Source organism: Phalacrocorax aristotelis, chromosome 13 (assembly GCF_949628215.1).
Source record: "Phalacrocorax aristotelis chromosome 13, bGulAri2.1, whole genome shotgun sequence".
NCBI lineage: Eukaryota > Metazoa > Chordata > Aves > Suliformes > Phalacrocoracidae > Phalacrocorax > Phalacrocorax aristotelis.
The window spans coordinates 3,103,487-3,115,603 of record NC_134288.1 but is presented as its reverse complement, the minus strand read 5'-3'; the positions used below and the strand labels follow the sequence as shown (position 1 = coordinate 3,115,603).

Below are 12,117 nucleotides of genomic sequence, written 5' to 3'. Positions count from 1 at the left end.
CTCCTCTGTGAGCCCAGCAGAGATGGTGTTTACACGTCAGGTCAGAAGGGGAGAACACCAAGGCTGAAAAGATGTTGAAATTCTATGCTGAGACTATCAGCAAAATGGCTATTTTTCATCATGCCACTGAATTTTCATCAGTTGAATTTGGAAGGCTTATGGCAATAACACTTCCATAGTCCCATCGCCCCCCCCCATTGCTGCTTGCTCGGCAGTGAGACCTTGCATCCAGCATCCTGGCCAGCTGTGGATGCTGTGGTCAGCAGCTGCTCAGAGATAAGGTCCAGCTTTATAAAATACCTCCCCACTTGAAGTCACCGTGGCAGTGCATGATGGTGGCAGCAAAGCCCAAAAGAGGCAGTGAGTACAAATGCTGTCTGGTTGTCCTGGACCCCTTGCACCATCTTTGGCCCCAGAGGAGCCCTGGTGTCTCCAACCACCCAGAGGGTGCTTCAGGTCCCCCCAAGGCATAGGCTGAGTCTCCACGTGCCCAAGGAGCATGGAAAAACCCATTTAAGAAACCAGCCAGTTACTGGAACTAAAACATTGGGTGGGAAGCCAGCATAGGCAGGACAGGCATCCTGGGTCAAGCCTGGAATTTCTGGTCCAAACCATGCAAACTTCTCGCTTAAGATGCAGGACACCAAACTTATTCTCAGCTACATACTTGAACACTCATGCTTCCCGCTCCCCATGCCCCAGTTTCTCCTGGCTCACCATCCTTCCTTCTCCCCATCACTCTCTTCATATTATTTTTTTCTTTTTTATAAGCCACTTCAAATGGTTTCACAACGCAGGGCAGGCTCTTTGCTTTCAAAGGATGCAATAACCATCCTCTTCGTACAGGGCAGAGAGGAGGGAATGTCAGCCTAGCTTCTTATTTAACCAGCGTTAATTCGGCCGGCAGCACCCAAGTGAACCAGACGCTGCGCGTAGCTGGGGTAGCTGGTACATTCAGCAGCGGTGCGCCGGCGCTGCTGGGGCGTGCCGGGGCGTCAGGCAGCGCCAGCGCGGGTCTTGTCTCAGAAGAGCTGTGACTGCGCGCTGTAACCACCTGGTTTGTGTTGCCCTGTGAACAAAGAGCGGCAGCAAGAGAGAAAGCGTGTTACTGGGCCGTCTCCAGAGAGTGAGAAATGGATTGCTCCAACTTGGGTTAAAATGCAGTTTAAGGTTAAGAAAACAGGGCACGGGCAATGTCTCACTGGGAGGAGGGAGGTTTAAGCATCTCTTATAGCAAAAACGTTAAATAAATGTCCCCTTTTTCCTGCCTTCTCCCCCAATAATTATATGCGGTATGAAAAAAAATCATACAAGGGTGGCAGCAGGGCACTGCCCTCCTGACGTGGGCACGGTCCCGCTGGACAGAAGGCAGGATGGAGGGGTGTCAGCAATGCCATGAGGACACTTCAACCACCGCTTTACAGACACAGCGCATCAGCCAGACATCCAACGTCTCTGCGTGGCTGGCCAGGGATGGAGCGCTGGTCCCACCCCCGCCGGCTCAGCTGTCGCTTCAAATGCAGGCATACCCACAGGGAGTTCGCGGACATTTCTCCCCACCCGTTTGTACGTTTTAATCCACCTGCACGTCTTGCTCCACCTTGAGGTAACCAGGTTAACACTCTGCTGCCGACATCACCTTGTCCAGTGTGTTCAGCCCCCCCAGATCTCTCTCCCGGGCTCAGCCCGGCTCTCTGCAGGCCCTCGCAGCTGGGGGGACAAGTGTGCACGTCCTGCGGGGTGGAAGGACAGGGGCTCCCCTATGGAGGGGAAATAAATAAACGACCTGAGAGGCTCAGCAGGTGATGAGGGAATAATAATAATAAATTGCCTGCACTAATTAAACCTTGCCATCCTGACTCTGTCTCTGCAGTGGCTACGACTTCGACTATGACTATTACAGAGACGACTTCTACGACAGGTGAGCTGGGGAGGCATCAGCCAAAGGGGCTTTCTATGGGGCAAGACCTTCGGGGGGAGCAAGGTGGGGTGCAGGGTGGTCCAGCCAGCCCAGGGCGGTGGGGTCCGATGGCCAGGCTGTGGCCCAGCTCACCACCAGCACTGCTTGGGTTCTGGTTCTGGCACCCGACTGCTGGCACAGCAGGGCTGGGGGTGCTGCAGGGCTGTTTCAGGCCCCCCCCAATCCTTCCCCCCCTCCTCTAGGCTCTTTGAGTACCGGGGCCGAGTCTCTCCGGTGCCCAGGGTGGTTCCTGTGAAGCGGCCACGGGTCACCATCCCCCTCGTCCGTCGTGTGAAGGCGACTCTCCCCGTCAAACTCTTTGCCAGATCGGCTGCCATCGCCAACAGCTCGGCCAAGTTGAAGCGTGAGTATGTGCTTGGGGTGCAGCAGGATGGTGTGGAGACTGGTGTACACGTGGACCTCCCATGCCCAGGCATTCACCCACAGGGCCAGGTGCTCCCAGGGAAAACCTTAAAAAAACCAAAGCATCTGGAAACAGCAGCCCGAGCAAGGGCCTTTCAGAAGCCCGCAGGCTGCAAATGCAGCAGGGGAAGGTAGACCTGAGCCTGCCAAAGCCTGGTGTGCCTGGGCAATGGACACACAGACTTTGGGTGCATATGACCACCAGCAGCCCCCCTAGCTTTCCGTGCCGGTGCAGCAACAGGCAGCAGGGCAGCGAGGGCTGGCAGCACAGGCGGGTGTGTTGCTGCTCCACGCAAAGTCAGCATCTTCTTGCATGCCCACCAAGCTCCTGTTAGCTGTGCAGGCTACCCTGCTCACCACGCACTGTGGCTCATGCCAGCGTAGACAAGCTCCAATACACCATGCAGCAAGGTGTGAGCATCACTGCATGTTGACCCCAAGGATGTGAGGAGTATGTTTCTAGCGTGGGGTTTCTAACTGAGTTTTTTAATCTGCTCAGAAAGGTGACTTGGGCCAGGCAGAGGGGTAGGCAGGTGCCTTGGGTGCTCTGCGCGGCACAAAAACGACCTTTTTTTCCTTCCTTCCTCCCAAGTGAAGTGCAGTGAGCTGCAAACAATCAAAACTGAGCTGACACAGATCAAATCCAACATTGATGCTCTCCTGGGCCGACTGGAGCAGATTGCTGAAGAACAGAAGATGTCCGCAGGTCAGCTGGGTGCATGCGGATGCCTCAGGGCCGGTCCGAGAACAAGCAAAGAGTGCAGGGAAGTGTCCTGCAGGGCTGGCCTTGAAACCGCCGCGGCTTAGAGCATCCTCTGGGCTCTGACAGTGAAATGTTGACCTCCAGGTTCCAGGGTGGAATCACAGGCCAAAATTACATGCCAAAATATCCCAGATTACAGAACTGGGTTTTAAAATGCTGAGATTTTTTTTGTTTTGTCATATAGTTTGTATTTTTTTAGTTTGCTGTTTTGTTCTATTATTCTATTCCTGTTCTATTCCATCCTATCTGCCTCCCACGCTCACTCATGCCGAACAATGACCTGCTCTGCCCTCTCCAGGACTGCTTTCAGGCAGCTTCCTCAAAATCAGCAAAACTTCCCATTGCAGAAAAAAACAATAAACCCTAGATCCGTTAATTACCTACCAACAGAATTTGGGGGCCCACCAGGTTAGTGTCATCAGGCTCCAGACGCTGCTTACCCCAGCCCCTGATCCTGGTTGCGTGGCTTTTGCTCTCACAGAAGTACGGAAGAAGGGGGATGGCAGCAAAAGCGAAATCTCGCAGGAAGACACAGCATCAGAAGCAGAGGTCAACACGGAGGAGCCGCTGAACGGGGACGAGGGTGAGGAAGAGGGTCTCGCACGGGATGAGTGTGAAGATGAACTGGTAAGAGAGTTTGGGTAATACATCCTTCTAGCCAAAGGAGTTCAGTAATGGACCACAGTTTTACTGGAACTAACTAAATCCCCAGAAAATAGTTTTTTCTTCCTCAAAAGAAATGGTATTTAAATCCCATGATTGTTCACAGTTTGTTCTTTCAAATGTTCTGCTGCTTGCAGAAGCATTGACCTAGCAAATGCATGTGGAGACACTGAAGAAGCACGATTGGCTCTTGAAATTTGGACCACATTTATCCTTGATTTCACAACCGGTAATCAATGGTCAAAACAAGTTGCTCTGCTCCCAAGTAATTAGATTGAAATATATGGCAACGAAGAGGCCGTGTGCTTTCCTAACAACATGCATTTGTGATGCCCTTTCACCTGGATGGACAGCAAATGGTGTAAATCTAGTTGTAAGGTCTGAGCAAGCCACCACCACTGTGCTGAGCATCGATAGGGAGGGCAGCGCTTGAGCGTGGCTAGTCGGATGTCGTGCACACCGCAGCCCCACTGGTGCCACTCCCAGTGAACCCAGTGAGCAAATTCTGTGCCTAAAAAGCATCTGGATGGGAGCCCTGTTCCTGGGTACTCTGATGGCAGTGTGATAAAAGGCACTGTATTGCCACTGGCAGCACTGTCATTTACCCCAAAATAAGACCCCGCCGAGAACAGCATCAGCTCAGATCCAGGCAAAGGGCAACAGGGCGCTGGGGCAGAAGGACAGCCCCGCTTGCTGCCTCTTCCCCAGGACCGCAGCCCTGGGACGCTGGGCTGGCTGGCACAGCGCTCCCACGGGGGTTTGGGGCACGTCGGGGCAGCCTCTGAGCCTGTACTGAGTGTCGCCCACAACAGCTCCACTCCTTCCCTACCCCAGCACTGGTAGCAGCAGAAGTGAGGATGAAGTGCGGCATCCCTTGTTCTTCCTCACCCCCTCACCGCTGGGGTGACTGCCCCACATTGCACATGCGCGGCACGCTTCCTACGGCCAAAAACCGCCTCTGACTCAAAACACTTCCCAGCCTGTTTGCACTCTTCTGCTCTGCCCCACCTCAGTCATGATGGATGAGGCAGCGGAATGGGGTCTTTCAGCTGCTTCAGTTTCTGGGGCCCCATAGCTGAACTCCGTGACTCTTGCTAAACCTAGCAGGTGATTAAGGGGAGACATCACAACAGACACTATGAAGAAGAAAGGCAAAAGCTGGCCTCCTTCTCTGTGTCAGTTAGGATAAGGAAGGCCAGGTTTGAATTACATCGAGGAAAACAGATGGTAGGAATTAGGGGGAAACTTGCTGACGCTAATGATGATAAAGCAGCACACAGGCTGTCAACAAAAAAATGTGGACCTTTCTGCCGTTAGTGGTATAAGAAAACAGAGTGGACAGGGATCTGCTGGCAATGATTTAAGAAAAGCTGGTCTTCATTAAGAGTAAATGAATGAGATAATTATTTCATCTCACTTCCATCTTTATTTTCTGTAACTCTCTGGTCCTAAAGTGGCATTGAGATAGAAATATTTTACTGCTGACATCAGACAGGCTCACATGTGCTCAGCACGGGGCAGGCTAATGTGTGCAGTTCGTCTGCAGGGATGGTCTCTTAAACACTGCAAGGCAAATCACAAAAGCCACCCTTTATATTTTGCTCCTGACCTTACAACACTGAACAGTTTTTAACTCTTTCCAGTTCCTGGGGAGTGACTCCTTTATCCCACATCTCTTTGGCTTGCACACATCAGTGTAGCCTTCACCAGCCACTCTCCATGGACATGGTGCCCACACTGGCCCCTAAAAACAGTATCTACCCTTGGCTCTGAGGGGCAGTGGTGTTGCAGAAGAGTCAGAGGTCACTCGGACAGATCTGATCTAGTAGTTAGTTTACTGAGTTCTAATCAGTGAATTTAGGTATGTAAAATAGTTAATAAGTGCAGTTGGATTGGTGGTCGATACTGTTTGCTACACTTAAAGTTAGTACGGGATGCAAAGATTATCATGTAAGCTTACTATACTTATCTCAAATGTTACATGCATGCAAAAAATGTCACTTACCAACCCATCGATGCTTGGTGTCAGGTAAGTGATCTCTCCACCTCAAGGAGTAACCTTGAGAGGTGTCCATACTCAAGGGGAGATCCCCACCATGCAGCCAGCTGCTATGGAGGGAGAGCTCAGTGGGCCCTGATGGCTGCAGCTATTTATAGCATAAAGTGGTTGATTCATAGGCAGATTCTCTGCTGTGTTCGTGCGGTTTCAGCCATTTATCAGCCCAGTCTCCAGCCGAACTGGTTTTTTGGTTTTGGTGCTGGGTTCTCACAGCAAGCCTCGCACAAAAGGCTTGCTTGCTGAGCAGCTGCCTGGCTCAAAGTCCAGTTAGTTCGAACCGGAGGAGTGTGTCCATCGGAAGTGGGAAACACATAGTTTATGCAAGGCAGGAACCAGACCTGCCAACGCTTGGGCAGTACCCAGAACAGAAGCTCCCCTGCCATGAACCTCTTCCCCATGGTGACAAGTGGGGAAGATCCAGCTGGACTTGGGCCTAGGTCCCACCTACAATGTATAGACAACTGTAGGATGTCTCCTGGGGACCAGAAGGCCTGAGCATCCCTGTTCATAGGGGAATTCACTGTAAAAGAGCTCATGTGAAAATACCACAGCTAAGCAGGGTGATGCTTCACAGCGGTGTTAGCCCCAGCTGGATGAGGGGAGCATTTTAGACCCCAAGGGAGTGGGAGTCAGGCACACAATTTTCACTGAAAGTCACTGGGAGCTGGGCAAATACTTCCTTTCAGCCCCATTTCCAGGGCAAAGTTGGCTGCCCTGGTTTTGTGCACAAATCTCGGCTTGGGCTTGGTGAAGTTTCCGATACCACCTGGGGAAATCAAGTCCAAAATAAATGCCGCAGCCCACAGGGAGAAGGATGAAGGGAGCCCCCCCCCACCCCCCCAGCATGAGTTTGTGCTCTTTTCAGAGAGGGCAGGCAGGAAAGGAGCTCTGCAGAGGAAAGATAAAGTAGGTAATGCTTCATTCCCACAGGCTCTGCCACAAGGCTCAGGGACCTGCGAGGCCAGAATACAGACTGGACCAGTGAAAACCAAGAAGCAAAAAAGAAGCATTTTGTAACTTGGTCTTTTTCATGTGCTTTGTCACTAGGTCCCTTGGGCCCCTGCCCCACTGAGCAGTGAGCTTACGCTTTCCTTAGCCTTCCTTTTGCTGCTGGTGTGCCTGCAGATACTCTTCTAACTCCATCACTGCACACTGGAGGGATGGCTCTGTATTCCTCCTGGGTGGCTCAGCTCTGCCGTCCATCTTCTAGGTTCTGCCTTTTCATGCAGGAAAAAACTCGACTGGGAGGTTGCTGTTCATCCACACTGGTCTCCTGCCACGCCTGCCTGACTGTCATCAGAATGGGCCATTCTTGTGCTTCAAGGCAGGTGTCCTTGAAGATGATCCAGATGCCCTGGCCTTCTTGGCCTCTGGAGCAGCCTCCCATGGGATTTTGCCAAGCAGATCCCTGAACAGACCCAACAGCAGACCCAAAGTCTGCTCTCTCAAGTTCAGGGACTTGATTTTGCTCTTAATCTTGGTCACTTCTCTCAGGATACTCAACTTCACAGCCTCATGGTCATTGCAGCCAAGACTTCTCTCCATTTTCGTATCTTTGGCCAGTTCTTCCTTGGTCATCAGTAACAGTCCAGAAGAATGTCTCCTCTAGTCAGCTGGTCAGTCAGCTGTGTCAATAAGTTGTTTTTAATGCTCTCCAGAAGTCTCCTGGGTTGCTTGCACTCAGCCCTGCTGCTCTCACCAGATGAGAGGGTGGTTGAAGTCCCCCAGGAGTACAAAGGCCTGCTATCAGGAGGCTTCCTCCAGCCGTCCAGAGGAGACTTCGTATCAGGTGGTCTGTAGCAGATGCCTGCCATGACGTCGCCCTTGTTGGTCTGTCCCCTGATCCTCACCTGCAAGCTTTCAGCTGACTCATCACCTGTTCCAAGGCAAACCCCTGGGCATCTGGGCTATTCCTTTGCCTCACCTGGCTTTCCTGAAGAGCCTGTTCCCAGAGCACTACCTGCTCTGTAACTGCGGAGAAGGAGGCGTTGTTCTGTTGCCAGAAGTCACAAGCCTCCAGACTTCCCTCTCTTGGGAGTCTCCATCCACAGCGCTTTTGAGCACAGTCTCCAGCTGTCCCTTCTTCGTGCATTGCAGTCCTGAGGCTTCCCCCCATAGGGTCTCTGCAGAAACCCTGTTGGTCTCCCTGACTGTAAAAATCTGTCTCCCCCAGTAAACCAGACTGCTGCTAACAAGGTTGGGACTGGGCTCCCTTGCCTTTCCTCTCCGATTACCTAGCATCCCCTGCAGACATCTGGATACATTTCCAGCTCTAAAATATTCACCACAAAATATAGCCTTTGCAGGAGGTAAAATACTACTGCTGAGTACCTAATTCTTTTAATGATACTGCATTGCAGAACGGCTCCGGGAGGGGGACTTTCACATGCCGTGCTTTCAAAGCCACTGTTGCACGGGGAGTGCTTCAGCACGCCGGCACTGTTATTGTGGCCTTGCAAGTGTTATCATTCTGGATGATCAGTTCTGCTGCAAATTGGGACCAGTTTCTGTGTTCACGCAGCAGTTATTACATCGTGCACGATTTGCCATTGCGGTATGGCTGCACCTTAGCGTCGCTGGGCAGTTCCAGTGCTGCTGGAATGCCTGTTCCCAGTGCGGGCCAGTCCTAGGTCCCAGATTAATTTCTCACAGTGCTACAAGGCATGAGCTGTGCAAGAAAACTTTATGAAAGTGCTGAGCGTGGACTTAATCTGGCCTTGCAGAAATTAGGCATCCAGTCTAAGCACACTAATTCATGCCACAGGCTCAAGAGCATCCCTGGGACATGCCCGCTGGAGGTGCTGACGCCGGTGTAGCCCAGATCAGACACCTGAGTTTACACAAGGGAAGGTAGGCTTAATTTCATCCCAGTCCCTTGAAGGTTCAGCAGGAGCCAGGCTCTAAAATCCAAGAGGGACTCACACATCCCAGGTCAGTTTGGCAGAGCCCTTCCAGAATAAGGAGCCAGAGGAAATTTTTGGTTTTGCCTGGGACCGCGTCTGCCAGAAGCTAGCGCCACGGCAGCCGGTGTCCTCATCGGCTGCGTTTTGTAGCTCCTCCACCACGCTGAGCAACCTGACGCTGCTTGCAGCGCGCAAGCTCTCCCACGCCACGGTACCAGCTGGTCACTGCATGTGAGGTGTCACGGTGTCCCAGGCAGGGCAGGGGGGGCATGTGGTGATTTACTGTTTCTGGTTCCCTTTCGCTCCAGGAGAACAGCCATTACACAGATGTGGAGGATGCCAGGCTACAGTAACCAGGTACAGCTCACACACTGCTTTTTAGAGGCTGATTCCGAGCAAAAGCTTTTATTCCGTGCATGTTGGGGTTGGGGGGCGATTGCTGCTTCACAAGATGCTCTTTTCCACCGATCCTCTGTGTTTCCCTAGCACTGAGGCTGGATGCTCAGCTAGGTCACTGATCTGCCCCCCACTCCCCTCCCTAAATCACAAATCTTTGAGGTTCAAAGAAAATTATGTACATTTTTCTCCTTGTAGCCCATTCAGACCAGCAGTGAGCAACAGTGTGAGGAAAGCACGAGGCTAAACCCAGTCCTGGCACGTTGAGCAAGACAAGCTGAATCGAAGTGCTGCTGTCATCTCTACCTGGCATTCAAAAGGACAATATGGCCCAACATCTTCCATCCATCTGTAAAGCAAAGATAAAGAGAACTCATCACCCCAGTGAATCCCCACTACCCCGTGCAATGGATTCGGAGCTCTGCAGCCAGCAGAGGCAGGAACCAAACCCTGCATAATCCGTAACCACCACTGACTGGCTAATGGGAGAGCGGTTGTGTCACCAAATGAGTCAGAGATGTTTTAGAGCTTTTTTGTAGGAGAGGAGGGAGAACTAAGCTTAACCCAAGTAAGACATTTTTCCCCGTGCTAGGTGAGAAGAGCCAGAGCATTTGCTAACTGTGGGAAAAGTACTATCTCAGTTTGGACAATTCGTGTTCTCATGCTGAAGGTCTTGTTGAGGAAGAGGGTGTGGGGTGAGCTGTCCTCCCACAGTGATCACCTCCTGGCGTGTCTCTCTTGCCCCATGAGCTGCCACGGGTACGCGGTCACTTCCAGATGGAAAGGAGTCGGTGCTAGTGCATGTGCTGTGCTCTTTGCAGCTGCTTGAAGAGAGGAAAAGGGGAAAGGAAGCTGCCTGCAGGAGAAACAAAGCATACATAATTTTCAATAGTTTGGTCTCCTCATTTTCCACTGGGAAACCACTATGTAAAGGCTGAGCAAGTCTCTGCAGAGCGAAGGGGTGCAAGCATGTGTGGCTGAGACCCTTTTCTTGGCCCAGCTGCTCCCTGGAAGGAATGCAGTCCACCCATGTCTCCAGCCCAGTGCCAGAGACGTCAGCCCCTTCCCCAGGGTGCTCACACCTTCTTTTGCCCCAGCCTCGCTGGGTCTTCACACCGACCTGCGCGCCAGGAGAGTGGCGCAGCAGCGCCTGACTGCGAAGGCTGTGCTCCGCCGCCAGTCTGACGGGCCTGCACAGCGTGAGAACTTGCCTGAGCGTAACCAGACTGGTACCGGTGGATACCCCAAGCACGATGCATGTGGGCGTGCAAGCACCTCCCCTGCCTAGCCAAATTCAAGCTGCTTTTGACCCATGCCACATCCTGCGAGCAGAGGGCTGCAGCAGCCAGCATGTGGCTTGTCGTGGGAACCCCCTTACACCACAACACCCAAGAGGTCTCTCAGCCTTTCTCTTCTTGTTTGTTCCTCCTTCATGGGCTTACCTGTTTTTTCTGAGTTCAGGGGTACATGGGCCTGAAACTCACGCAGCACTTTATTCAGATCAGATGTGTCCTGCCCATCACCCCTATCCCCCTCCAAAACACACACACACACCCCCCCGCCCAGTGCTTTGAATCTGGACCGGTGTCCACAGCTTCTCCTTGGTCGAACGCTCCCACAAAATGCGTGGCCCCCTAGGTCATACAGAGTGCTCTGGAAGGGGACACCTGCTTTCTGCTCCAGTGCTCGATGCCAGACCTCACCTACAGCATCTCTCTTTGAAGGGTGAAGGGGAAAACAGGTCCCAGGGGCCACGATTCCCACCCCCGAGGGCCATCCTGGAGAAAGCATGGCTCTTGAAGCACAATGTTTTATTTGCGTTTCTTAGTTTCAAATAATTCATGAGGGATTAAAGGGATAACTGTGCTTTCCCCTACCTTTTTTCCGGTTCCTGTACAATTTATCCATTGTGTTGTACTGAGCCGTTGTAGAGCTGTTTTCTAGGCTTTGAGAGATGAGCTGCAGTTTTTGCTATGAACTGACTGTGATGCTAATGTTTGGGAGAAAGGTGACCTTGTACATACAATCCTGTATAATAAACAAAAGAAATCTAATTTGCTTTCGCTCTTTTTTCTCTCTGTCGTACAGACACACACACTTTTTTCCTCTATTTCAGACAAGTCTTCTTTCCCTTGCTAAGCTTCAGCTCTGCCCACAGGATTTGCTTCCCTTTACACAAGGTATATGCACCTGGGCTGAGCAAAACATCTGGGTTCACCAGGGCTCTGGAACTTTTTCGTTGGAGGCCTGGACACTCCCTTGCTGCAGGAGAGCAGGGGATAAAATCCAAGCCTTTAATCTCTGGACTTTGCCCCGGTCCAGCTCGTAACAGGAAAAATGAGACTGCTATTCCAGTTTGCACAAGCCAATGATGCAAATAAATGCTCCTCAAGCACAATGTCCTCTGGCTGCCTCCCCGATCCCTTCCTCAGCAGAGCAAAGCTCACACCGTGTTGCCAGCTGTACCCGTGTTCACTGGCGTAAGCATGCAAGCCCTGGCATGTCTGGCACCTCAGCTGTGTCTGGAGGCCACCAGTGACCGTGTGGGGGGAAGCCAGCTGCTACCACACTTTCAATGCCTTCTTAGGTTTCCAGTCCTAGAGAGTTGTCTGCTGAGCCTGGCCTGAGCCATTATCCAGCACTGGAGGGCAAAGCTGCCTATTACATCTGTTCAAGTTCATGGTGACTCTGGAGATGCTTGAACATCCGTCCTGCCATCAGTCACCAGTTCACTTCAAGATGAGGAAAGCGGCACAGTCAGACTAACGGCTGGACGTCTTGGTGGCTGGGAAGGAGGAAATGGGGGGGGGAGGGCGGGAAGCAAGTCAAAATGTTTGGCTATCGAGATCAAATTGAGCCCAACCTTAGGTCCATTGAGCCGCGTACCTGGGCTCTGAGAGTGACCATGGCGCAGTGCCTCAGAGGAGGGCAGAGCCCTTCTCTGCTGCAT

At 52.1% G+C, this 12,117-nt stretch overlaps 1 protein-coding gene across 3 annotated transcripts in view; it reads left to right on the top strand.

Annotated features, from left to right (window-relative positions):
- The window catches only part of RALY (RALY heterogeneous nuclear ribonucleoprotein), a 143,887-nt gene extending 132,666 nt beyond the window's left edge, over positions 1–11,221 (top strand). For all 3 annotated transcript variants that reach the window (XM_075108718.1, XM_075108717.1, XM_075108719.1), the window contains exons 5-10: positions 1,874–1,921; positions 2,164–2,324; positions 2,976–3,089; positions 3,628–3,773; positions 9,080–9,128; positions 9,366–11,221. In XM_075108718.1, coding sequence (XP_074964819.1) covers positions 1,874–1,921; positions 2,164–2,324; positions 2,976–3,089; positions 3,628–3,773; positions 9,080–9,124 — 514 coding nt within the window. In that variant the 3' untranslated portion in view covers positions 9,125–9,128; positions 9,366–11,221. The remainder of the gene's footprint in view (positions 1–1,873; positions 1,922–2,163; positions 2,325–2,975; positions 3,090–3,627; positions 3,774–9,079; positions 9,129–9,365) is intronic.
- The last annotated feature ends 896 nt before the right edge of the window (positions 11,222–12,117 follow it).